This window comes from Gymnoscopelus braueri, assembly GCF_963280865.1.
Source record: "Gymnoscopelus braueri genome assembly, contig: SCAFFOLD_130, whole genome shotgun sequence".
Classification (NCBI taxonomy): Eukaryota; Metazoa; Chordata; class Actinopteri; order Myctophiformes; family Myctophidae; genus Gymnoscopelus; species Gymnoscopelus braueri.
Genome location: NW_027660732.1, coordinates 102,949 through 129,880, shown reverse-complemented (window position 1 = coordinate 129,880; position 26,932 = coordinate 102,949). Strand labels below are relative to the sequence as shown.

The following is a 26,932-nucleotide window of genomic DNA, read 5'->3' as shown; positions in this document are numbered from 1 at the left end:
TGATGCCTCCTCTTTACACCAGCATGCATTACAGACATCTCAGAATACTGATCTTGTACGGTACCTGTCAAGAAGAGAGATCGTGAATTCAGGTCTTTTGGAGTTTGACGACCGCCCAGAAAATGACTGGGCCTGGAAGTCGTCCTTTCAGCATCTTACCAGAGAACTCTGTCTGACTTCAAGAGAAGAGCTCGATCTACTTGTGAGATGGTTGGGTCCTGAGTCCTCCCTCCAAGCAAAGCGTATCAGGGCAGCGCATGTACACAATCCAGAGGCAGGAGTCCAGATGATACAGCAGCGATTAGAGGACTCTTATGGCTCCCCTGAATTCATAGAGCATGCCTTGCTAAAAAAGATCGAGAACTTCCCCAGAATAACAAACAAAGAAGCTCACAAGCTGATGGAGCTAGGAGACATACTACTGGAAGTAGAAGCAGCTAAGTCCAGTGGCAGGTTGACTGGGCTGGCATATCTTGACACAGCAATGGGAGTCAATCCTATCATAGAGAAACTCCCCTACGGTTTGCAAGAGAGATGGATCGTACAGGGCTCCAGATATAAAGAAGAGAATCAGGTCTCATTTCCTCCTTTTGGTTTCTTCGTGAGGTTCATTAACAACCAGGCAAAGACACGTAACGATCCGAGCTTTGCTTTCACTATGTCCAGTGGCTTACGGCCTGAACCTCCTGGATGGAATGCGCGCAAGACACCTGTGACAGTGAGGAAAACCGAAGTGACATCACCAAACCCCACCATTGCAGCAAATGCAGAAGACAGAAAGCAGGAACCTGATAAGCATTGCCCAATTCATAGTTTACCACATCCATTGTCCAGGTGTCGAGGATTCAGACTGAAGTCCATTGAAGACAGGAAAACTTACCTGAAGGAGAACTATATTTGCTTTCGATGCTGTGCATCCACTGCACATATCGCAAAAGATTGTAAGGCAACGGTTAAATGCACGGAGTGCGACAGTGAGAGACATATCTCTGCCTTACACCCTGGGCCCGCTCCCTGGCTTACAGAGGTGCCCCCGACTCAGAGCGAGTATGGCGGGGAGTCCGACACAAATGAAGAAATCACAGCTAAATGCACTGACATCTGCAACAAAGCTCCCAGGCCAAGGTCCTGTGCCAAGATCAGCTTGGTGAGTGTTTATCCAGCCAATAACCCAGATAAAGCTCATCAAATATATGTGGTCCTTGATGATCAGAGTAACAGGTCCCTGGCAAAGCCAGAATTTTTCAATCTCTACAACATGCCTACAACATGCCTCGGCGGAGTTCACAAGCCGGCAAGCGTTAACGTCTACAAGACAAATGTGCTACCAAAGGGTAGAGCACCATTTCTGAGCCCCTGTAGTAACACCATCTGCCTAAAAGAGAAACATGAGTTCTCAGCTCTGCAGCCTTTCAACCCTAAACGGTGCCTGAAAAGTACAGTGACCCACAAAACCACTGGTAACGAAGACTTGGGAAACACTCCTTTGCCATTTCCTCAGCCACGCAGATCACTACCCAAACACAAAGAAGAGCAGTGGAACTGTGTGGCCTCCAGTCAAAACCCAGCTGACCATGGTAACAGGTCAGCACCCAAAATACGTCTCACTCATGAAGTGCTAACTACACTTAAGGCCAAAGTCATGGCTATTATGAACAACAGACCTTTGGTTCCGGTTTCCTCCAACCCTGAGGTACCTAAAGTTCTTTCACCAGCCAGGCTTCTTAGGCAGAAAGCAAGTGTGACGCCAGCACCTCCTGGAGACTTTGAACTGGGTTGTCTCTACAAAAGCCAGTGGAAACAAGTCCAGAGTCTGGCGGATGCCTTCTGGAAGAAATGGAGACAAGAGCCCACTCTACGCCCAGTCAGTTAAGTAATCTTGCTCTTACATGACAAAGGACAATAGTGCCTAAGAATAGTGGCATGAATGTTATTATGCCATGCGGGGAGTGTTCTGAACCCCATTTATTCTGTTTAGAAAACTACACCACCCGCTGGACGTTTTATGCATAGCACTGGGTTTATGTGTAGCACAGGGTGGCAATTAGTGCCAATAGACCCTATTGGGTTCAGCTTGCATACTAGCAGCAAAGCCAAAAGCAGCTCAGTTTGGCTGCAGACCTTCAGCCTTGGTCAACATAATGTCTGTGAGTAATAGTTTGTGATGCATTTGTGTTACTTGGTCATGTTTCTATGTTTAAATGCTACTTACACAATGTATACCTACCTGTTATTGCAATATTTACCTGTAGCTTTATGTAGAATTCATGGATGTTGATTCATTGTAGTTTGAGGTTATAATTTAACATACTCACCTACTACTTACCTTTTGTTACCTGCTAACCTGTATAAAAGATAAATAAATGCTTTATGTTTAATACAATGTTAATATTCAGCACAGTGCTTTATTTACATTTGAAGTAACTCACTGAATATTTTCTGTATGTCTTGTATTTTTCAGTTTTACAAAATTATTCAAAGTAAAAGCTACTTCAAGACAAAACACTGGACTGGCTTAAAGCTTTATTGTTCGCTAACTGTCAAACTGTTGTTGCCTCACAATGGAGAGGACAGTATAAACAGACTGTATCAAATGTTAGTGACTGACTATCATAAATGATACAGAGCCTCCTCCCTGACAATTTCTCAGAGACAGTTTATTTTTGGACCCCAATTCTTATATGAGACGATTCTATGATGATATGTTATTCTCCATAGAGAAATTACTTTTCGAACCAGGGGATGAACGAGTGACGTCAGGACCTCTGTACTCTATACAAACTGACTCAAGATGCAGTAGAGGAAAACATATGAATGGGCATAGTACAAGATGGTGGATCTGGATAAGGTTTTGAGACATTCACTTAACATCTGACCAGAAGTTGTGCGTTTCTCTATAATTCTGTGTGTTAATTTTTACATTTTTGTAACTCAGTGTACACATGTAACCAAATTAACACCATTTGGTTACATTTGTACACTCTCAGAGTTAAATGAACACTCAGGAATTTGCAGTATACTGTACAAGTTGTTTCTTTGTCTGTTTGTTGTTTTCACCTGTATGCGGTTGATCTGGACACGGTAGGTGCTCTGTCGCGGGGAGATGCTGTACTCCACCTTCACCCCAGGCAGGAAGTTCCTCCTGAGAGGAGCTTCTGTTGGTTGAAGCATCTTCATGTTCATGCCGTTGGGTGTCAGGGAGACCTGGGAGACAACATGGATGTATTGTCAAAGGTTCATATGCTGTACAGCAGTGGTTCCCAACCTTTTCAGGATCAGGGTTTTCGGGCCTAAAGGGTCTAATTGACATCAAACCTGGAAGTTGTTTTCCAAATCCACTATGGTGTCGTCTATGGGCTCACTGTCCAGATACTCTCTGTAGCTTTTTTCCAGCATCTCTGTGTCTTTACCACTCAGTGGCTTCCATCTGGACTTCTTCGGCTTGGATTCCCACACCACATCAGAACTGTACACAGTAGAGAAAGAAAGGATATACAGTAGTTTGTGAAATTCTTTTGTATTCAAATATACAGTATATCATCGCTGTCGGGCAGAAACCTTGTATTGTTATACTTTGTCGTGACGGTGTCACACAAAATTTGTGAAAATAGCAGATCACAACGTGTTGCATTGCAACACATTGTGAGCTTTTTTTTTTCTCACAATTTTAGAAAAATTGCTTAACATTTCGCTTAACGACATGCCCAAAATAGGTAGGTTAAGTTTAAAGTGGTCTTAAAGTCTGTCTGTGCGTTTTATGAATATTTAACCAATGAAAAGCATTAACAAAAGCTTGTGACTAAATTATAACTGCATTGGGGGCCAATTGTAAAGGAGAGGAAATGTTTAAGTTATATACAGTATAAGAAGTTTCATTTAAATTCATTTCATAAGATTATTGTGCCAGTTTAACCACTTTCAACATGATGTTCCTAGTTTGGGCATGTCATTACTGTAAACATTTTACAAAATCTTTCAAACATTTCCAAAAACGTTTCTCTATAATCGTTTTTTGTTTAGTTTTATAGGGGGGCCGTAGCCAGACGCTAAGGCCGTTTTCTTGGCCTGGAAACATGGCAAAAAGAACCTAGTGTTTTTGCCTACCTTGTAATCCCGATGTAAGCAACCTCCTGGCCGGTAGAGTTGTTTACCAGAGACACCCCTACATCTTGGAGAGACATAATTATTTCCTGCTCGGCCAGCTGAGCTTTCTCACTATTTTGGATCAGCTTGAAGATCCGACGCTCTTCTGTAAAGAGCACCACCCGTTGGAGACCTGCAGGATCGACAGTCAAACCAAATAATTATAATTACGTAAAAAAGAACCCCAAAAATATCCATGCACAGTCAAATGTAGTACTCCATTTGATTGTGCATGGACATTTTTCAGGTCAAGTCATTCACTACTCAGTAGTGAATGACTTGACCTGAATTCCTGAGTAGTTTGGACCATACACTTAAAATGCACTTTAAAATGAACCCTTTGTATTATGGTGAAACAAAACACACAGGCATTGAATTCAATGCAAATGTTGAGTGAATTACATGCATACAGTAAATGTATTATACGGTACCTTCATAGAAGGAGATCAGGAAAAGTTTCCCCTCGTGATCCAGGTCCACACATAAGTCCTAAAACACACACACACACACACACACACACACACACACACACACACACACACACACACACACACACACACACACACACACTCTCTCTCTTTAAAGACAGGAGAAAGTGGAGTGTGTCTCTTTGTGTGTGTGATTATCCTACAAGAAAATGTTCTATCCTATAAAATGTGCCCATGGATCTAATGCAACGACAGAAGCACATTTTCTGCCATATATTGATGAATAGGAGTGTGGGAGTACATATTGGTCTGGATATCGGTAGACAGACATTGGTGGATACCTCCTCACTCTTCAGTTTGCCATGGTAACTTGTGCCACATGTCCAGCGTAGCTCTCTGGAACCAGTGGGCTCAGCCCAGGTGTAGTACACAGCTTTCCCTGGCTCCAACTCCTCCTTCGTTTCCCCCATCTGCGAGCTACATGCATGCACACACAAAAATGCCAACACCAATACATTAGGTCAGAATAGGTATAGGGTGCTACCATTATGAACCCAGGAAAACATTTACCTTACAGGACAGTAGCAGTAAACAGACAACGGCAACAATGAAACCATGTAATGCCCAGCAGCCACCAAGAATCTACATCTACAAGGACCGCAGAATCCAAAAAACACGTTTGACATTCCACAGTGTAAACAGAAGATTCCCATAAACAGACAGGAACGGAATGATGCAACAGCAAAAATGATGCTACAATGATGGAACCACCGAAAGCGTCTCCTTTGATCCAAGAGGAAAAAGTTACAAATGCAAGTTCATTCTGATTCTGATTTTAATTCATGCTTTGAGAAGCTGTGAACATGAGAAAAAGTAACAGAAAAGAACTGGGGATGCAAGGGTCAGAACAAGCATTGGTTAAGCAGACGGCGGACGCCTTATCCCATTGGACGGAGCAACAGTACAGAAGCAAGAAAACCGATTCTACTGGCAGAATCCCCTCCAATCAGCTGCAGCCAAAAACATCAGTTGTAAAAGTAAAGAACACTTGACAGGAGGTCAAAGGTCACAGTAATGAATGTCTAAAGTGCTCCTTTTACTCTATTCCAATGACACACAAGTCTACAGTATGTTAAGTCACTTCCTGAGACCGACCGACCGACCGACCGACCACGCACGCACGCACGCACGCACGCACGCACGCACGCACGCACGCACACACACACAGTATATTTTATTTGTTTGTTTATTGTTTAAACAAGAAACATAACTATGATTAACAATGGTGTCAAGCGGTATGTATGACCATGTAAAGGCTTGAGTGCGTTTACTCATTGTGGTAAAGATATGGAGCAGATTAGGCAGCCCAACCAAGTCTGAGCTAAAGCAATGATGTCTCCATACCTGTAGACAGTGGTGGAAAGTAACTAAGTATATTTACTTAAGTACTGTACTTAAGTACAATTTTGAGGTATTTGTACTTTACTTGAGTATTTCCAATTTCCAGTACTTTTACTTCTACTCCAATACATCTCAGAGGCAAATATTGTACTTTTACTCCACTACAATTATTTGAAAACTTTAGTTACTAGTTACTTTTCAGATATAAATTATGATATAATGAAACATACATTAACCACTTTAACCCCATTTTATACTTTGGCTATTTGAAAATAGCCGATCTACAACCTCACAACGCGTCACATCGCGACGCGTTGTGAGCTTGTAGATCTGCTATTTTCAAATATTTTGCACTTTTACTTTTGGTACATTAAGTACATTTTGATGCCAATACTTTTGTACTTTTACTCAAGTAAATTTTGAATTCTGGACTTTTACTTGTAACAGAGTATTTTTATATTGCAGTATTGGTACTTTTACTTAAGTAAAGAATTTGAGTACTTTTTCCACCACTGCCTGTAGATACTAGGATCTTAGATCTGACAATACTCGGCACACAGTAGGCTGTCAGTCAATAAACTAACCTTCAACAAATACTGTATCATCACTTCACTTACTGTGCATAATGTGGTCAGATTCCTCATATGCTTTCCTCCCTTTGCTATCTGTAACTCTCCTCCATCACTGAGTTCCTGTAGTATGAGTGGCTGCAGTTTCATGACAATGAGGGTCATGAGGCACACATGAGCGAGCAGCTAGGCATGGTAGATGGAATAAGTTATCACCTGTATTGAAATTGCACATACTGTATACAGCTCATTCAATACCAAGACATGTCCTGAAACTGTAGCCTCTGGTACAGCAGGAACCCCCTATTCCTCTCCTCCCTCCATCATCTCCTTTTCCACCCACTATGTTAGCTTTAGTCAGAGGTGTCTCCCGTCAACTCTTTACATCTAGACCTGGCCCAATTCTATACTCCTACTGTCTACATCCAATACTGTATGTGATGTATTAGGGCCCTCACTCCTCTGACTTCCCATCTTCTTCAGCTTCACACCTCTACTTGTATCTCTCTGAGTAGACATGACTTTTTGAAATTGTTTCACTGCATAACCTCACGCACTGCACTAACTGTACTTATTCTTCTTCCTCCTTCCATCCATCTGTTCCACACGTTCTCTCTCTGTCTCCCTCCCTATCTGAGTGTCAGAGCTGTCATTATTTTCTACCTGTATATGAGCTGATCGAAGGAGAGGTCGAGCAGCTCATCGAGATGATCGAGCAGGTCAAACTCAGATGAGTTTCTAAGTACAAAAACAAATAAAACAAATCAATATAAACAAACAAGTTAGGTCATTAGATAAAGCGATGGCAAATTGATAAAAACAATTCAGCATTAATAAACTAAATATACAATGTTAAAATGTGTTGTTGGGGGAAGTAGAACATCTCATGCACTAATAATGACAATTAACCCACAAAAAGAAAGTGCAATGTCTTTACATGACAATAAAATACACAACATACTGTACAGGTGCAGGTATAAAACAGAGCAGGCAAGCATTTATCCATTGATAGATTTTACAGTTCGGCTGACTCATTAAGTACTTTCCTTTCACCAAGTTCCCCTCATCTTGATCCTCCCTGTTATTTTTCATCTGGTTTAAACTGATATCTTCAGCCTTCCAGGGGTAATACATTAACACCTACTGTATTTGGTTAACTGCTGGCTCTTACTAATAGTGGAAATAAATCGAGGACACCTCTCCCCACACATCCTTTTAGTTCTAATACCCTGCTATACCCTCCCTTGCCCCGTGGGTCCTCAACCTCCCCTTCCCTGCTCTTTCTCTCACCTCTGGCAGAACTGTAGAGACTGGTCCTTGGTGTGGTTGATGATGAGGAAGGGAGCTGCACCATCATGGTAGTCAGAGAATCGAATCACAGTAGAGTGCTCCGAAATGTTCACATCCACCGTGATCCCGCCCAGCTGGAAAACAGGGACCAATGAAACTAGAGTCTGCATGCCGAAGTTTATCAGGAAATGCTGAACACTGTTTTGAGTAGACATAATCTCATTCTATAACGGACAATCAATCAAATTAAATTATAAAGTCAGAACCTGGAAGGTAAGATATTTTGGACACCTACCCAATGTTCGTAAAAAAAATACATACAGTATGTGAATGAAAGTTTTGTTGTCACGTGTGCTTGAAGATGTGTGTACAGAATATGTGCACTTTTCCACTCACAGTCTTGTCCAGAGGCAGCAATAAGCAGTTCTCTGTCTGTGTGAAGTCAATGATCCGAGGAGGAGAGTCACAACCTTCAACTTGGATGTTCAAGTGCTTGGCATCTTTCTCAGGCCAGAATGGAAGGACTGACTGAAGATTATATCAAATAAGATCAGTAAATAATTAAGGGTGAACTTGGTTACCTGAAATCAAATATATCTCATATCTAAGTCCAACTATTTTATAGTGCGAGTGCTCATCCATTAAGAGTGACAACTGTTAGACCTCACCATCAATTAAAAAGGCACTGAAAACCAGTGTTTTTGAGCGGTGTAACCGCTCCTATAAGAGGGTTTAGGACCCATCCGTGGCGAAAGTTTTTCTTTGTCTTTCGCTGTGACGCCATGTTGTGGAAAACACGCCCATAGGCTAAGCCTTGCAGGACGTGCTGTGATTGGCTAGCGAGACACATGATGAAATTAACTTCAAACTTTGCAGACGCGCTGTGATTGGCTAGCGAGACGCATGATGAAATTAATAATAATGTAAAAAATGCAAGCACGTCACTTCGCAGGAGTGCTGTGATTGGCTAGCGAGACGCATGATGAAATTAATAACTCATAAATAGCACCGCTCACTTCACACTGGGTGTGATTTTTCCTCTGACAATTCCCTCTTATTGCTACGGGGTTCATAAATTCTTCAGATGAGAGGTCCATGAACTAGTAAAGACACATGCTTCCATTAAGTTGACTTTACTATATCCTGCATCGGCACTAATGTGGATGTCCTATGTGGATTACCTAGGCTTGTTTTTCTTGATCACAATGTTAAAAATGTAATTTACATAGCACATTATTTAGACAGCTACATGTAGGTTCAATGTACAGATCATTATTTTGATAGTATATTGCTTAGACTGAAGCTAGGTCCTTGGTTTACTTGTGAACCTAGTTTACTGAGGCGCTACACTGTCTCTCTGCATTTGATGTATGTATTTACCTTGTTTATTTTAAGTCGCTCTGGATAAGAGCGTCTGCTAAATGCCTAAATTGTAAAATGTAAAATGTGTATAGCCTGTATTGAACTTGGTTCTGACCTGTTCAGGCTTAACCTTCGTCCAGTTCTCCAGTCCCGGCTCATTGATCAGGATTGTGTGTTTGGTTCTGTTGACCAGCAGGTAGAATGGAATGAAGGTCACAATGCGTGTCAGGCTGAAGCTACTGGCATCGATCTTCACTCCAACCTGATAGACACAACACCAAATGGAGCAAAAAGCAAATACCCAGGTCACATCACTTTCATTTGCTACATTATATGCCCTACTAAACTTGTACTTGGAGAAACTAGACCGATGCCCGAAGGGCGCAGGCCTACCTGTGCGCCTTACAAGTCAGGAATACATGCCCACCCGTTCGTGTTATACTCCTTTACCTAATGTAGTCATTGTAGGGACATGTTGGGAGTCCCGGGCTTATCACAGATTTTTCACATTCCACCAAATATATTAGCGAAGGTGTAGAAACAATCAGTGAAGCCAACAGTTCGGGTTAGCCAATTAGGGAAGCCGGTGCCCACATAACAGTGCCCACATAACAAACACATTGGTGCAGCGGCACAAATGTGACACGAAGCTCAATCAGTTAAGCCGACGGTCGGGTTGGCCAATCAGGGAAGCCAAATTTGAAAACAATCGGTCAGGCGGTGCGCAGGTTATGGCCAGACAGAAATAGATAGACAGACAGAAATTTTGTGAATTAATTAACTAGTCCCTATTCGTCATTTCCACCCGCCGTCCATTCGGGCTATGGGACTCTAACCACGATTATCCCATTGCCTGTGAGGACCGTTCAAGAAAATGCAAATAAACAGCTTAAATTTGGGAAAAGTTAAACATTGCTTCATACGTCAGACCGTGTGCAAGTTCAGATCAATTGGTCAACCCACTGAGGAGAAAAATGTGGATCAGACAGAATGACGGACAGAGGTTTCTTAAATTTAGACATAGTAGGGTAGTAGGATTTATAGATAGATTAAAGAGGACAGCACTGTCCTCGACAAAACCTTACCTGGTAATCTTCATATTTTCCTTTACATTTCGTAACTCCATAACTACCAACAGTATCCAGAGAGAATTCTTCTGAAAGCTCACTGTCTGAGATCATCAGACGCACCTGGAGGATGAACACAATGCATTCAGAATTGAGCACACAAGAGGTCATGTGGTAACACACAGTTCAGAAGAATGCCAAACAAAAGAGATGTCACCGCTGAGGTACACAACAGATGAGGAGCAAGTAAAGCAAGCAAAAAAAGGTTCCAATGAAAAATGTTAGTTTAAATTAATAGATCTTTCACATTTAAATGACCGTCAGCATGATGTCCTACATCAGATTCCTCTTACTTTTTTTACTTTTTTTTTTTTTTTTTTTTTCAGGAAGTTCTGCGGCTTGAAGGAGAAGAGCAGTGGCAGGTCATAGTCCAGGGGGTGTTTGCGATGGATATCATCAGCCTTGTACCCTAGCAGCCGACCTGTCTTGTTCTCCATCCAGTAAGGTGAATGGATGGCCACCACGGCTTGTCCTGGGTCATATTTGACATGCACTGCCATGTCCAGCTCTGCCCTCTTCCTCTCCGTCCCGCCACTGTCTCCGTCCTCATCCTCGTCCTCCCGGAGAGACTTGAACACGGTGAAGGTGATCTCCTCCTGCTCACTGCGGAGACTGTGTAATGGGATGTAACAGTTCATTAATAAGTAATTTCACTACAAATGGCAAAATAGGAAAAGGCTGAAGATAAAGAAAAATCCACTTTTAGTTTAAGATTACGAGTCCCGTTCTAGACGATCTTTGCTGCATGTCTCTCCCCATCTCTCTCTCCTCGTTTCCTTTCTGTCTTTTTGGCCTTTATTTATAGTTTACAGTAGGTAAACTATAAATAAAGGCCAAAAAGTCCCCCAAAAAAAAGTAGCAGACAAAAAGTATGAGACTATTATTACACACTTTGTGTACATGTGATATTTTTACTCACATTTTAAATGTAACTGCAATTCATGGGAAGCTTACACAAACTAATATCACCCCAAGTTTAGTAAAGTTGAAAGTGACCTGTACTCAGCAGACCAATCCTGATTGAAGTAGTCGAGCAGGCGGAGAGCGAGACTAGACTGGTTGATGACGGCAGTGTGCAGCTGGGCAGAGTGGCCTGGTTTCAGAATGACCTCGGGGGCGATGTCACCACTGTCCTGTTGACCCATCAGCAGGGACAAACTTGTTTCTCACAGTGATATGGTGCTTGGTGCTTCATGTTAGGCTATTATACAAGTATTTGTGATTTCCACTACATCAACATAATTAACAATGTGGTAAATGTTCAAAAGACAAACAGTAGTTCAAGGGTCCATGGTTCAAAGTTTCTTTATTGTATTGTTTTCTTTATTGTTAAATTGTTATATTTCTAGGATTCGGTCCTATCTGTAGTGTATGTACTGTATGTGTAATACCTAATTTATGCTTTGTCAACGGTTTCACACCGAAAATAGCTGATCTACTAGGCAAGCTCACAACGCATCACATCCGCGACACATTGAGAGCTTGTACATCACCTATTTTCGGAATGCGACACCATCATACAACAATTCACAAGTTAGGCATTTAGCAGACACTCTTAATCCAGAGCGATTTACAGTAAGCAACTAAGCACTGTATATAGTGGGCTTTAGTGTCGTGTTTCTAGGATTCTATCTTACCTGCAGTTTGTAGGTAATGGGGTAAGGCAGCAGATTACGCAGCAGGACGGGTGGCCATAGGTGGATGATGTAGGGCGTGTCAAAGACCTCCCTGACGCATCCTGTGTGTTTGGACATCACTGTGTCCCTCAGCGGCACAATATTGATCAGCATGCCGGCCTTTTCTCCACGGCGACGGCAGCTCTGTTGAAGGCGCGGGCTGGGCTCCTGGCTGCTGACGTCCTCATAGCTGAAACCCTCGGAACACTCAAACTCAAACTCCTCCACCTGACGGCCTTCATCCTCCTCGGTTACTGGCTGCAGGCTCAGCTCAGACCTGCAGAGGGCAGCATAGGATAGACAGTGAAGGAATCAGAATCAGCATTAGTTTTATTGCCTGTTATGGCTTGCAAATAATGAGGTCAGGTTGGTGCATTTGCACTACAGTGAATAATGTCAGTATTAACAAATACAGGGGGCAGGGTGTTGTTTGTGAGTCACACTGCTTTGGGGAAAAAACTGTTCTTGCTCGAGGTACAGTAGCGGACATGATAGACTGGTGCCTCTTTGCAATATGGTAGCTTTTGGATGAGGTGGTGACCGGGTTGAGAGGAGATTGTCTTTCCTGGTGTCTCGATAATGGCCCTGCAGAACTGGACCATCATTTTCTGTAGCAGGTTGAATTTCTTCAGCGGCTGCAGGAAAATCCAACACATTTTCACTAGTGACGTCAAAATCCCCCATTGTGTCACCTGTTTGATGCGACAGTACACTTGTTGTGACGTTTTTCAACGTTCTTGGTAGTCCCGCCCACTGGAATACCAAAGTGCCGTTCTCACTCCCAACTCATAACAGGTTGACGTGTCCGGTAAATACAGTACATTTAAAACAAGGCAGGCAGAAATGGACTTCAGCCCCGCGAGGCAATCCCAAGCGAGGCGTTAGCCGAGTACAAGCAGTTGGCCATGCCAAGAGGTGTGAAGTCCATGCGAAGTCCTCATCAAAATGCAACACGACAGAACATCCCCGTTCTGTGTGTGTGTGTGTGTGTGTGTGAGTGTGTTGTAAGACAGCTCATTGTTTGATGTATAATGTGATGTGTGAAGTTTGTGTTTTCCTCACCTGTAGGAATCCAGAGGCACACAGAATTCCTTATTGGGAAGAGATATACCCAGACATGTCGATCCTTCATACACTTTGAAGGGGATAGAAAAGTGATTGATGATCTGTGGAAAGAGAGAGAGAGAGAGAGAGAGAGAGAGAGAGAGAGAGAGAGAGAGAGAGAGAGAGAGAGAGAGAGAGAGAGAGAGAGAGAGAGGAACGGTATGCAAATGTGGACCCTTTTATATCTTGTATTCTTCTTCATCTCTTATCTTATTCCAGTTATTTGCTCAGTGTCTGTAAGGACAGAAGGATGCAGGCTTGGGCATGTACCCATCAAGGTTTCCATTGGCTGGTATGCCGGCCATTGGCTGATTAAAATCTTAATTCATTAATTCATTTTTTGGGCGGGTTTTGGGCGGGTTTTGGGCGGATTGTGTTCGTTTTTGTGTTACTTTATTTCGGTTTTAGGGTTAGGGTGAGCTTCCAACAGTGTATTGGGGTGTCTCGAATATATTTGCAGTTCCATGTAAGCTGGTGAATCTCTGGGAAAGTTGCTGAGAGGCGGCCGCGGAGAGGCGGAGAGGTGGAGCACGCAAAGTGCGTCTAATTCTAATAAAAAAAGGTCCATGTGATCTGACGGCCCGGGCCCCCGGAGTCCCGGGCCGGTAGGCGGCCGCCTACAGAATTTTTGGTCAGAATTTATTGAGAGGATAGCCCCTTGAGATGAAGCATCTCATTTTAGAGGGGGTCCTATGCACATACATAAAACATTACATACAGTACAAGTACACAATACACAAATACAGATACAGTTAGCTTGCTCACCCTCTCCCACCCACACGCCCATTCACCAACTCGTTTTAAACAAAGAAGTCGAGAATACAGTACTATGACCTATCTCAAAGTCAGAGATAAACGTATGTACAAGCAGTATTAAAAGCATGAACAGGTAGTTTCGAGGTGTGAATACAGGGAAGTCCTGAAGCGGCCAAGAGAGGTAACTGATCTGAGAGAAAGAGGAAGGTTGTTCCAGTCAGATGGAGCTTTGTAATGGAATGACCTTCGGTATGGTGATGTATATGGTTCCAGAGATTGTTTCAGGTAAGAAGGACAGTTAAAGTGAACACATTTAAAAAGGAATAGGTACCAGTGATGTTGCCTTCTTGCCTTAGGCTGCAGCCAATCAAGCGAACTATAGAGAGAACAGTGATGTGTTCTGTATGGACACCTCAGCACAAATCTACATAGGGAGTTATATAATACATTGAGAGGCTTGAGATTAGTATCTGTGGTGTTCTGATATATAATATCAGCATAATCTACAATGGGAAGTAGTACTTGGGAGATTATTCTTTTCCTCACTTCAAATGAGAAACAGTTGATTGAGGGATAAAGTGAGCACAAGCTGCCATATGTTTTTTTAATAGTAAGTTCAATATGAAGTTTGAATGAGAGCTCTGGATCGATCGTGATACCGAGGTATTTAATTGAGTCCACTTTTTCAAGATTGGAGCCGTCGTAAAAATTCATCAATAGGTCAGTGGAACTTGCACCACTACGTGAGTGGCCAAGCAGCATGCTACAGGACTTCCTCTTATTCAGTAAGAGTTTGTTGTTTTTAAGCAATTTTTGGACCAGATTGAAGTCAGACTGTAGGAAATGTTGAATTTGATTAATGTTTTTATCAGAAACATAAATAACGGTATCATCAGCATAGAGCTGGACTTGGCAGTGGGAACAAATATCTGGCAGATCGTTAATAAATATAGAGAAGAGAAGTGACCCTAGTATGGAACCCTGAGGAACACCTTTCTCAACAGTTAAAAACTCTGACTGAGAGCCTTGTAGTACAACACACTGACGCCTGTTGTGAAGATAAGCACTAAACCATTTGAGAGCACTTCGGTGTAAACCAATAGAGTAGAGTTTGTCAAATAGAGTAGAGTTTGTCAAGGAGGAGGTAGTGGTCAACCATGTCGAACGCTTTGGAGAGATCAATAAATATTGCACCAGTAAGATGGCCTTTGTCAAAAGACAAAAGCACATCACTGGTGAATTTTAAAGTAGCTGTGGTTGTAGAGTAATGTGGTCTGAATCCTGATTGGAAGGGGGATAGAGTGTTGCCAAGGTTAATGTATTTTGATAACTGTCTGAAAATAAGTTTTCCAAAAAAAATCGCAATAGTGCATATAATGGAAATTGGTCGATAATTATGTATGTCAGTTGGATCTCCAGCTTTAAAAATGGGGGTAACTCTTGCACATTTCCATATCGATGGGAATGAGGAGGTAGACAAAGTAAATTGAACAAGTCTGCAAGGGGATACATTAATATGTGAGCAGCAAGTTTAATAAATTTGGCTTCAAGACCATCAGGACCAGCACCACAACTCTCCTTTAGTTCACATATTGCATAGTAGACATCAGTAGGCAGAATTTTCTTAAAAGAAAAAGAACCATTATGAGCACTTAAGTTAGGGGAACCAGCTGTAGCATAGGAGTCTGTAGCCTGGTAAACCCTCCCTCCGGAAATCTCAATTCTATTTGATTCCTGGAGTGAGTCTGGCATGAACCGCCTCTCTGCAATATTGGCTGTGTATGCCAAACGGCCGCGCCTATCAGCGTCGTCGCTCATTGTTCTGTGATTGACAGCTTACGTTGGCCAATCAGGTGGCGAGTTCGAGTGAGCCCAAAACACGAACGGCAGCCATCTTTTTCTTGTGCGGCCAATTCTCCGCTATTTTTTTACTTCAAAAAGCTCTCTAACTTCTATTTTGAGGCACGGAATTTACTTATAAGATATCGTTTGGATAGAATTTAGTTGTTTAACTTCATATATGTGGTCAATTAATCATGACAAAGCCTATTTAAAAAAATAATAATTAGAGAACCGGTAGGGGCGGGCAGTGACACCATTGTACCCGAAAAAGGCAACCCATTTTGGGTATGGCTGTCTCAAAAGTCCCGTCGCGTCACATTAAGACTGGTGAACTGCTGATTGGCTGAAGGGGAAAAATTATCATTGGCTGAAGGGGTTGTCAGTCAACGGTATTACTCCCGCCCAACTCCAGCACAGCCAATATTGCAGACAGGCGGATCAGGCCAGACTCACTCCTGAAATGAAATGGAATTGAGATTTCCGGAGGGAGGGTTTACCAGGCTAAGGAGTCTGTGCATTGGGAACTACAGATAGAGGAGAAATGATTATTGAATTCTTGGGAAATTAGTAGAGGATCGGAAATAATGTCATTATTGATTTGTATCTGCTTTATAGTTTTTTTGTCCGTTTTATTAAGAAAGGTGTTCAGTTTGTTCCAAAACTGTTTGGGATTATGAAAATCATGACTAAAACTATTTTTGTAGTAATTGGATTTTGCATTCCTTGTTTGAGTCTTTGATGAATTCCTCAGATATCTATAATGTTCCCAATCCCCAGGGTCTTTAGTTGTTCGGTATTTCACCCAGGCTTTGTCCCTTTCTTTAAATAGACTAATAAGATGTGAGCTGATCCACGGTAAATGTCTACCTTTCACTCTAATTGTTTTGATGGGGGCGTGAGCATCAATTACCTTAGTGACTTCTGAGTGGAAAAAATCCCATGCATCCTCAACAGAAGGAATTAGCTGAAATCTGTTCCAATTTATACCAATAAAATGATCTGCGTTAATGTTTTTACTTTGTCTCAGCATTATGTATTTTGGTGGAGAGCTTGGGATTTTAATTTTCCAAACACAAAAAATAACAGAATAGTCACTAAAAGAGTCAGACATGACACCAGTATTAATGATCCGCCCAGGATATTACTACCTGGCCTACCCGGACGCTCCGCCACTGGTGGGTGCCTCTAAGTACCCGTATATTCCGTATTGTTCAATTTTAATCCGATCGCCGGCCATTTTCTCAGAATTTTCTCCGTATGCTTTCAACTACGTGCGTTTTGATTATTATTACAAAACATTAACCACTTCAACCCTATTTAAACTTTGGCTATTCTACAAGCTCACAAATGTTATACATACGATACCTAAATTCTGCATAATGAGTAGCCTATACTTTCTACTTTAATTAAAAAATGTTTACCCAGACTTTTACTTGTAACAGAGTATTTCTACAGTGCAGTATTGATACTTTTACTTAAGTAAAACATTTGAGTACTTTTCCCACCACTGTCTCTCTATCTTATTATTAATTATGACTTTATTTTGTTATAAATGAGCGTGCCTTGTTTCATGTATGAATGAATGTATGAATGAATGAGTGAATGAATGAATGATTTATTTTTGTGTCAGGCTGCCTTTCACAGCCCCCATCCCTTACAGGATTATTCAGACACAATTTAAACAGTTTTTCCAGTGCCAACATGCTGACACAAAAATAATAAACAAAATAAATAAATACCACACTGTATACATAACTCAAAATCAAAAGCACAGTTTAGTATTCTCATTTTCAAACTAGAGAGTGGAGGGCAAGAGAGAGATAGGGCCTTATTCTGTGGCAGGCTAAACCCCTACCCGTTACCATTTACCCGCGATTTTCTACCCATTACCTGTTAAATACGGATAAGGGAGCTGGCGCTGTCCCTAAACGCTATTCTGTACCTGCTATACCCGTTCTCCATTATGCCGACACCGTTATTTGCAGGTGGAGGTGTGCCCGTGGGCGTGTTGCCATATCCCCAAAATTGCTATTCTGCCCACACACACAGGTGCGGCTTTGGGAAAGCGCACAGCTTAGATTCTATTCTATAGTCTTGTCCAATGATTTCTCCAGACCATCTACCTTAATCTTAAGCTTTTTGTCAAAGCTAGACTTCAGGTCATTCATTTTGCCATTCATTTTGTTAAGCTGTTCCATTATCTGTGCATTCGTCATATCGGCCGCGTCTGGCTTGGTCTTGCTGCGTAAACCTTGCATTCACCACCGCACCATTCAACACTCAACTGGTGGTAGCCTGTTTGTTTGCAGCTGTAGGCTTGTCAGTACGTTCAGACAGTTTCTTCTAACTCCTTCGTGGTCGAATTCGAGATACAGAGCGCACCTGAGTCAGTTACTCAGCGTAGGTAAAGTTTTACTCTGTTTAAACTCCTATAAACTCTTATATATCAGCGTTAGTCAGCACCGGAAGTGACGTCGACGTGTGCTACACGTGGGATATCTGTCAGATACACCCAAGCCATAGACTGTATAAAAGAGATGGACAAAGTGTTGCTCTCTCTCACCCTTGCCATTTATTATTATAATGACCATGAGCGGTCCAGCGTTTATGTATTATTATTTATTATTATAACTAGATGTCAGGGCAGCTTTGCGGCCCTCACATCTAGGCCCGATCCGAGGTTGGTCCAGACAGAGTCCAAAACCCATCATCGTCCAACGACGGCCAGCGACCATTGCTGGCCTAGTCACTCTGCACACACGTCATGCGAAGTCCAGCCCCTCTGGCCTCTCCTCTCCTCTCGGCTCCTCTCCTCTCCTCTCCTCCCTCCCCGCTTTGCTTTGCGGCCCTAACCTTCCTGTCCAACCTCGGTCATGTGATAAAGAGGTCAGACTTCCTGTATCTGGTTGCTATGGCAACCTGCCAGATCAGGCTGAGGGTCTGAAAGGCAAATCAGAGAATCAATCAAGCCGAGAGTCTGATCACTGATCGAGGTGGGGTAAGATGCCTAAAACATAGCCACAGCTCTGATCAACAGTCTGTGGCGGGTCTTGGAGGCATGTGGAGTGATCCTGTGCTTGCAATTCCCACGAACTTTCGGAGCTTTTGTCAATTATATAGTAGTAAGATAGTAAGATAAGATAGTAAGATAAGATAAGTAGAGATAAGATAGTAAGATGATGACTAGGGGTGGGACGATATGGGTACCTCACGATACGATATATATCACGATATTAGGCCCACAATAACAATATATATCACGATATTCGACGATATTCGATATATTGCGATATCACGATATTCAATATATATTGCAAGAAATTTCACCAACGATATATCACGATATCTGAAAATATCGATATATTGCGATATCACGATATATTGCATGAAATTTCACCAACGATATATCACGATAGTCCTTGTATTCAATTCATAAACACATAAAATAGCACCAAACAGTTCAAAATCATCATTACACACAGAGTAGGAAAAACAACGTATCACAAACTAAAAATATATATATATATATTTTTTTATATTGATATTTTTCGGCAGTATATCGATTAGTTATCGCGGGAGAAAGTATCGCGATATATCGCGATATCGATATATCGTCCCACCCCTAATGATGACCATGTGCGAATGAGCGATGACGTCATCGTTTCTCAAAATCTCCGGATTACATGTCTACACAGATCCACTGAATCGGATGTTTTGGAAAAACGTATTTATCCGTTTACATAATTCTCAGTTTTAACGGCCAAAAACACTGTTTGCATGTGGCTGAAAGGCCCAAACGCACACAAAAATGTGAGTTTAGAAAAATATCCATATACATAGCCTAGGCCTAAGAAGAAGTCTGAGGAAGTCAGACCAGTTGTTTGTCTCATGGGCGAAGCAATTTGCTGGCAAGCCCATAACCAAGCAGAGGCTCTCTCACTGGATAATGGAGGCCATACTCTAGTAAGGGTCTGCAGCCTCCAGAAAATCTGCGTGCACATTCTACTACAGGGATGTCTGCATCCTGGGTCCTCTTCAAAGGGGTCACTATCCAGGATATCTGCTCTGCGGTGAGTTGGTCTTCACCTTTGACCTTCGCCAGATTCTACAGACTGGATGTGACTGCACCGCCCCTGGCGCATGCAGTCCTCAGTGTAAGTTCCAGACAGGGGGTAACCCCATAAACTTCGAGATTTTAGCAATGCGGGAGTTTATTACGTCTCCCATAAGCGAGACATTGCGTGAATAATATGAAAAATAACTCTAGGTTACAAACGTAAACCCTGGTTATTTGAGTATTGTGAGCAATATGCCTCCCCAAAACACCCTCCTTGCTTTGCATGCGAGGGAAGAAAATTGTTATTTTTGAATGACCTACTGATACAGCAGGTGGCCCACCTGCTCATGTGATCAGTTTAAGTCCAGCCAATAAAACCGTTTCTAAGTGTATAATAAATGCTTCTGTGATCACGGCAGGGGGCGCTCTCCCATAAGCGAGACATCTCACTCATAATACTCAAATAACCGGGGTTATGTTCGTAACCTATAGTTATTGGAACAAAGTGATAGATTGGTGAAACACTGCAGGCAAGTTTCTTCCATGGCATCATGAAACAATAAACATGACAGTAGCAAACAATGAAGCCGATTATAGACTAAAGGTTGAACGAGATGCAAAGCCCGAAACATGCTAAAGTCTAGTTGGTTTATACTCTGTAGTATCACAGTATTGTGTACCAAAATGAGCAGATCTACAAGTATGTATTGATAGCTTGTACACATATCAATCATCTGTCCTGACTACTTTCTGTTCTTTTTGGCAAGCGATGATGGAGTAAAGTATGCTTTAGAAATCTATAGATAAACTCAGGAACTGCGCAGTGAAGTGTTGGAAATTGGAAAGAAGCACTGCGCTACAGTAATGAGGCATAGAGATCAGATCACACAAGCACGTTCCCGCAAACACACACGTAGAATGTTGGCCGGAGTTGGTCGGCAAGAAAAATGGCTACCGGAAACCCTAGTACCCATATTTTACCTGAAAGGGAGAGCGGATCTTGATGTACTTGCTTCCATCCACTGAGTAGATCTGACACACCAGGAAGCGAGTGACCTTTGACTCAGTGTGTATCACACTGTACATCCTCCGTCCAACCCTGATCAGTGGGATGATACGGCTTGCTGTGTGGCCCACCGGAGCTGGGCAGAACACAGGGGATAGGAACAGATGTGTTTTTACTACCAGTATATGGAGCAGGGTTTATAGGGCTTTCTTTTTTGATTAATATGGCAGATAGTCAGCTACAGTAGAAGGTCTAGACATTCATCTTGTTGAGTGTCTCACAAGGTGGACACAATATTGCCACTGCCAGCTGGTAAAGAATCCCAAATACTGTGTGTGTGTGTGTGTGTGTGTGTGTGTGTGTGTGTGTGTGTGTGTGTGTGTGTGTGTGCACGCGCAAGCATATGTGCATGGCTGCTATACTGTATGTGCCACTGCAACTTACTGGATTGTATGTAGTAGTCCTTTTCACTAAGGGAGATTATAGCGGAGAACTGGTCAGACTCGGTGGAAGTTCTAGAGTAGTTCATGTTGAGTTGCTCTCCATCCTGCAGCTCCACTGTGTGGTTGACGCCCTGTCTATCGAGGGGGCTGAACATCTCACTGTAGAGAACTGACACTGGCAGGCCCAGACGGTTCTTCACCACAAATGGAACCTTGTCCTTCTGGAAAGATTCTGTCGACTGCTTGGCAGCCTCTGCAAATGCCTGAGTAGATACAAATAAACACTTTGGACACGTATGTGTGAGTGTGCATGCACTATACAAAACTGATAACGCTGGAAGAGAACATTATATATTCACTGACTAAATGTGAGTAAAGCTTTAACAATGCTTCACGCAAGAGTTAAAGTGCTTTAGTAGGTACATTCACCAATACAGCGTGGACCACCACACACTAGAACAGTAAAACAAAAGACTACATAAGTTATAAAATGTATGTCTGTCTCCTCGTAGTTGTTTCTTGTAGTTGTTTTCTTGATTGCGTGCCACTCCCGCCGTCCCACTCAGACAGTAGTGATGTAATCACCCAGATAAATATCAAACATATTTGCTTACACTACATCCTGGCTCGAACCCCCCCCCCCCTCGACTCAAAATCATCCCGATTACCTTGTAATGCGAGCCCCACCTTAAGATATTGTAAGTCAGTATGTGACTGTTGTTTCCTTACCGTGCCCAAGTTACTGAGCATGCCCAGTCCACATTTTGAGAGGGTGATGTTGAGCTGGTCCTTGCTGCTGATGTTGATCACTGTCTTATAATCTGGAACGTTGAGATCAACCTCATCCCAGTCTGCCATTGCTGTAGATTTCACTGGCTTCTTCTTCATCTAAGGAGGTTACAATGCAACGGTGCAAATATAGTTAGAGGTTTGTGTGTTTCTGACATGGCCTAAATCAGCTTTTAAAGACTATCATGGACATTCTCAAAGACAAATGCTGTTGTCCCTCAGACTGTATATTTTATTATTTTAATTGGTCACTGTGTGGTAATGTGCAGTGTACATTTCTGTTTTATTGTTTTTTTTTATTGTTTGTGCTCTGTCCAATACTGTTTGTGTTGTTGTTTTTTAAATATATTTGCGTTTTATTTGTTTTATTTGTTCTTAACTGGTCTGCCTGGTTAGTGGTGCTGTTAGTAATATTGTTTTTGTTTAAAAAAAAGTGTTAAATAGCTCTATATTCTGATAGTAATCACTGCTATAGTGTTTGCAATGATAACTATCATAATAGAGCTATTTAACACTTATTTTAATATCACTAACTGCACCTTTAACCAGGCAGACAAGTTGAGAACAGTTTCCTATTATTTATCAAAATATAGAGTGTTTTGTTTAAACCAGAAATATCACTGTGTTTATATATCACAAAACAAAGAATGAAAAAGAATTGGGACAAATCTTGAAATGCCAAATACAATACAATCAGTATGCTCAATTAGATTTTATTGTAGTTTCATAAGGTTAAGGTGTGTGTGTGTGTGTGTGTGTGTGTGTGTGTGTGTGTGTGTGTGTGTGTGTGTGTGTGTGTGTGTGTGTGTGTGTGTGTGTGTGTGTGTGCGTGCGCGTGTGCACATGTGTGCACCGTCAGTCCTAGAGTCCAGGGTTTGAAGCTGTCTCTGTCCTCTTCTAATTGTTCCAGGAAGGGCTCCCACACTCCCATCATCTCATTGTAGTAGTGAACCTAGCAGTAAAGCACAAAACAGAACTGTACCTCAACTGTCTATTTAACAATGTTCAAGTGTGTTACTGTACGTATGGCTAGGTAAAAGCCCTGCATGTGCATCAGTACACACAGGTTATGTGTATATGTTTTGGTCTCTAGTTGAGACTTTCTGCCACAGAGTCACCTCGACGGCTCTGGGGCACCTGGGCTGGTTGAGTCAACAGGGAAATGTCCCTGTTATTCTCTCGTCTGAGAGATGACCACATGTATTTCCAGGGACATAGAGATAACACTCAAAAAAGGTTTTTATTTTGAAAGCAATTTGCCCCACATTATGAATAAATTTTTATTACATGTTTTATTTTGTTGGTAACTGTATAATTGCAATATTACATGGGAGGGTGTGCTTTAAGGTCATCATTACTTCAGTGATGCTTACGGAACTCTGCTCAAGTGTTCGAGTACCTGACCGCATCATTGTCGTGCCAATAATGACAGTAAAAACACACCCTCTCGTGTAATTTTGCTAAAGTTGGGGTGTATACTGTATTACCGTACCTCCAGATTGAGCTGACTGTGCATGTTAAAGAGCGTGCTCCAGTTCTTGACATCTCCATGGAAAGAGGACTTGGCCAGAAGCATGGGGACAGTGCGGTGCCCTACCCCTGCCTCAAGAGTCAGGCAGATAGATTTGATGGCTATCTGCAGGGACATAATGTACAGTGAATGGAATCAAATGCCCCTCTCTTCTCCACTAAGCTGTATTGCTGGTCACCCGAAAAAGTACATTAGTGATTCATAATAATATCAGCTTGGGTCCTATGTGGAGCTCGGACTTCATGGTGTCAGTCTAAAAAACACCACCTGTAAACTGTGATGTGACAAATACAAATGATTCTTATTCTGTTTTTCACCATTTAGCAATTTCATAATTTCTCAGTTTGATCAATATAACAATCAATATCGTACAGCAAGTAATATAATAACAAGAATAAATGACTGACAGTCATATTATTACCAGCTGCTAGGGATGGGACATAATTGTGGGCCAAAATATCACGATATACGATATTATCACGATATTAGCGCGTTGCTTATAAAATTCTTAAAATGCTTGAAAAACAGTGAAATGACTTGACCTGTCATTTCTGTTAAAGAACATTTATTATCTTCAATTTGGGCAATTTGTAAACATCCAATACTGTCTCACATGGAGCTAGAGAAAGACAAACATAACATAAGTAATCTCAACTTATCAAGAGGCATGCACAATAAGTTATTTATTTTAGCATTCAGAAGTAATCAAAGATGATATCGCTACATACAGTCAATCTGTGAGCAATGTGAGCTTGTAGATCTGCTATTTTCATATATATATTTTTTGCTGCACAACACGGGCGTTCAACTCAGCATGGCTACATGAGCAGTAGCACTGTAGCAAGCTCGCAAAGCGTTGCATTGATTCGCGACGCTTTAGTCACTCGTGAGTCCACCAAAAAACTAGACAAAAACAATGCTTGTCTACAAAACTTTCGCCCCCTACTGCACTGTGCTATATTATTTATGTGTGTGTTTAAGGAACGGTTGGTCCTTTTGGTCGCGGTCTGACGGACGGACGGGCAGTGGTGTAAAGTAACGAAGTACATTTACTCGAGTACTTGCACTGCCACCGTTCAGAGTATGGTGAAGTCTGGGGAAAGTCTCAGACTCCCAGTGGGGGTCCCCGGACCACCAGTGATTTCTTTGCGGGGGTCCCCAGGCCCCCTTGTATATCGGCTATAGCTTGAAGTGCTAATGTGGCCTATAGTTGCTTATTTTGGGCTTCGTTTTCCTACGATTTTCGCTGGCCACCAGACGACAGATTACGTTACGGTTGCCATTGTTGCCATGTCCGCTTTTTTAAAGCGACTTTGGGCTTGTTTTTCTGTGAAGTTGCTTGTGAATATATGAAAAAGCAGAAAGTATTTCAAATAAGCGCGATCGTGAGCTTGTAGATCTGCTATTTTCAAATAGGCCACGGTTGAAAGTGCTCATGTGGCCTGTAGTTGCTTCTTTTGGGCGTGTGTTCCTAGACCTGGTTGCTTATTTCTCTCACTGAACATAGCGAGATCCCATATTCTGAGAGGAAGGAGGAGAAAGTCACTCAACAGCGCCACATACCATAAAACAGTGGCCGAACACAGGGGAAAATAAATAACCTTATGACACAATTTCCCATTCTCTTGCGTATTGTACTGGCTATCTATCTGTAGTGAGTTTGCAGGCTGTAGTCCGTGAGCGTGATAGGCGATGTCAGATACGTGAATAAATGAAGTCATATCGGTCGGTGCAACTCTAGTGAGTGTGTGTGTGTGTGTGTGTGTGTGTGTGTGTGTGTGCGAGCACGTACTTTCTCTCTCTTCTCTTTCTCTCTGCGTGGCCTGCGTGTGTGTGTGTGTGTGTGTGTGTGTGTGTGTGTGTGTGTGTGTGTGTGTGTGTGTGGGGGTGGGGGGGAGGTCAAGCAGAAGGTCAGCTCAGCTGTGTTCCCTACAGGGGAGGGGGCGTATGATCCCATAGTATGGGAGGAGGGAGGGCCCAAAACGGCAAAGTGTCCCCATTGGCTTAAAGGAGTGAAGGACAGCCAGGACAGCCAATGATGAAATACATGTCGAACATGATGCACATTTTTAGGATGACGATGAGGTATGCCTGTGTGTAGACCAGTAGTATGATCCCATAGCATGGTAGGAGGGAGGGCCCAAAACAGCGAAGTGTCCCCATTGGCTTAAAGGAGTGAAGGACAGCCAGGACAGCCAATGATGAAATACATGTCGAACATGATGCAAATTTTTAGGATGACGATGAGGTATGCCTGTGTGTAGACCAGTAGTATGATCCCATAGCATGGTAGGAGGGAGGGCCCAAAACGGGGAAGTGTCCCCATTGGCTAAAGGAGTGAAGGACAGCCAGGACAGCCAATGATGAAATACATGTCGGACATGATGCACACTTTTAGGATGATGATGAGGTATGCCTGTGTATAAACCAGCGGCTTGCAGCAGCTGGTAATAATAATAATAATCTTTATTTATAGAGCACCTTTCAGACATAAATGCAGTTCAAAGTGCTTTACATTCAGATTAAAAAACACAAGTTAAACAAAACAATAAGTTAAAATCTAGACAAGAGAAAAAAATACAAAACAGTGAAAAAGTGTGTGTGGGGACAGATTAAAAGGAGATCAGTTAATAGCAAGATCATAGAAATGGGTTTTTAGCTGCCTCTTAAAACCGTCAACCGAAGTTGCCTGTCTGATATGCAGGGGGAGTAGGTTCCAAATATTTGGTGCATAGCTACCAAAGGCAGCCTCCCCATGTCTCTTGCCATTTGTTGACATCTCTGTCAACAGTCCAGCACCGAGTGACCTGAGGGGGCGGCCTGGGACATACTTCTCTAGGCAATCTGACAGATAGCAAGGACAAGGTGCTAGGCCATTCAAGGCTTTAAAAACAAGTAAAATAACTTTAAAATCTATTCTAAACTTCACAGGGATCCAGTTCAATGACGCAAGTACAGGCGTAATGTGGTCCCTTTTCCTGGTGTTCGTCAGGATTCTGGCTGCTGCATTTTGAATAAGTTGCAGCCGCTCAGTAGTTTTCTTGGGTAAGCCTGTATAAAGTGCATTACAGTAATCTAATCTTGATAAAACAAAGGCATGGGTCAATTTCTTAGCGTCCTCTAAGGAGAGGAAGGGTCTAACTCTTGCAATGTTTCTCAGGTGGTAAAAAGCTATTTTAGTGACATTGCTTATGTGTTTTCCAAAATTGAGGTCGGAGTCAAGGATAACACCCAGGTTTTTCACAGTTGGTTTTACCTGTGCGGACAGATTTCCAAGTATATTCATGACTACAAGCTTTTGAGCATCTGTGCCAATGATGAGAATTTACGTTTTATCTTGATTTAATTTCAGGGAATTGCTATTCATCCACTGCTCAATGCTGGAGAGGCAGTTGAGCAGGGGATGAA

General features: G+C 42.2%; 1 protein-coding gene across 1 annotated transcript in view; it reads right to left on the bottom strand.

Annotated features, from left to right (window-relative positions):
* The window catches only part of LOC308081261 (intermembrane lipid transfer protein VPS13A-like), a 167,121-nt gene that overhangs the window by 38,259 nt on the left and 101,930 nt on the right, over positions 1-26,932 (bottom strand). The window contains exons 42-60 of the mRNA XM_080457648.1: positions 23,486-23,629; positions 22,847-22,945; positions 21,934-22,092; positions 21,206-21,467; positions 20,737-20,897; positions 13,059-13,162; positions 11,958-12,273; positions 11,317-11,453; positions 10,614-10,932; positions 10,279-10,383; positions 9,309-9,455; positions 8,228-8,359; positions 7,832-7,965; positions 7,205-7,279; positions 4,913-5,048; positions 4,575-4,632; positions 4,105-4,276; positions 3,316-3,466; positions 3,058-3,204 (exon numbers count right to left, since the gene is read on the bottom strand). Coding sequence (XP_080313774.1) covers positions 3,058-3,204; positions 3,316-3,466; positions 4,105-4,276; positions 4,575-4,632; positions 4,913-5,048; positions 7,205-7,279; positions 7,832-7,965; positions 8,228-8,359; positions 9,309-9,455; positions 10,279-10,383; positions 10,614-10,932; positions 11,317-11,453; positions 11,958-12,273; positions 13,059-13,162; positions 20,737-20,897; positions 21,206-21,467; positions 21,934-22,092; positions 22,847-22,945; positions 23,486-23,629 — 2,958 coding nt within the window. The remainder of the gene's footprint in view (positions 1-3,057; positions 3,205-3,315; positions 3,467-4,104; positions 4,277-4,574; positions 4,633-4,912; positions 5,049-7,204; positions 7,280-7,831; positions 7,966-8,227; positions 8,360-9,308; positions 9,456-10,278; positions 10,384-10,613; positions 10,933-11,316; positions 11,454-11,957; positions 12,274-13,058; positions 13,163-20,736; positions 20,898-21,205; positions 21,468-21,933; positions 22,093-22,846; positions 22,946-23,485; positions 23,630-26,932) is intronic.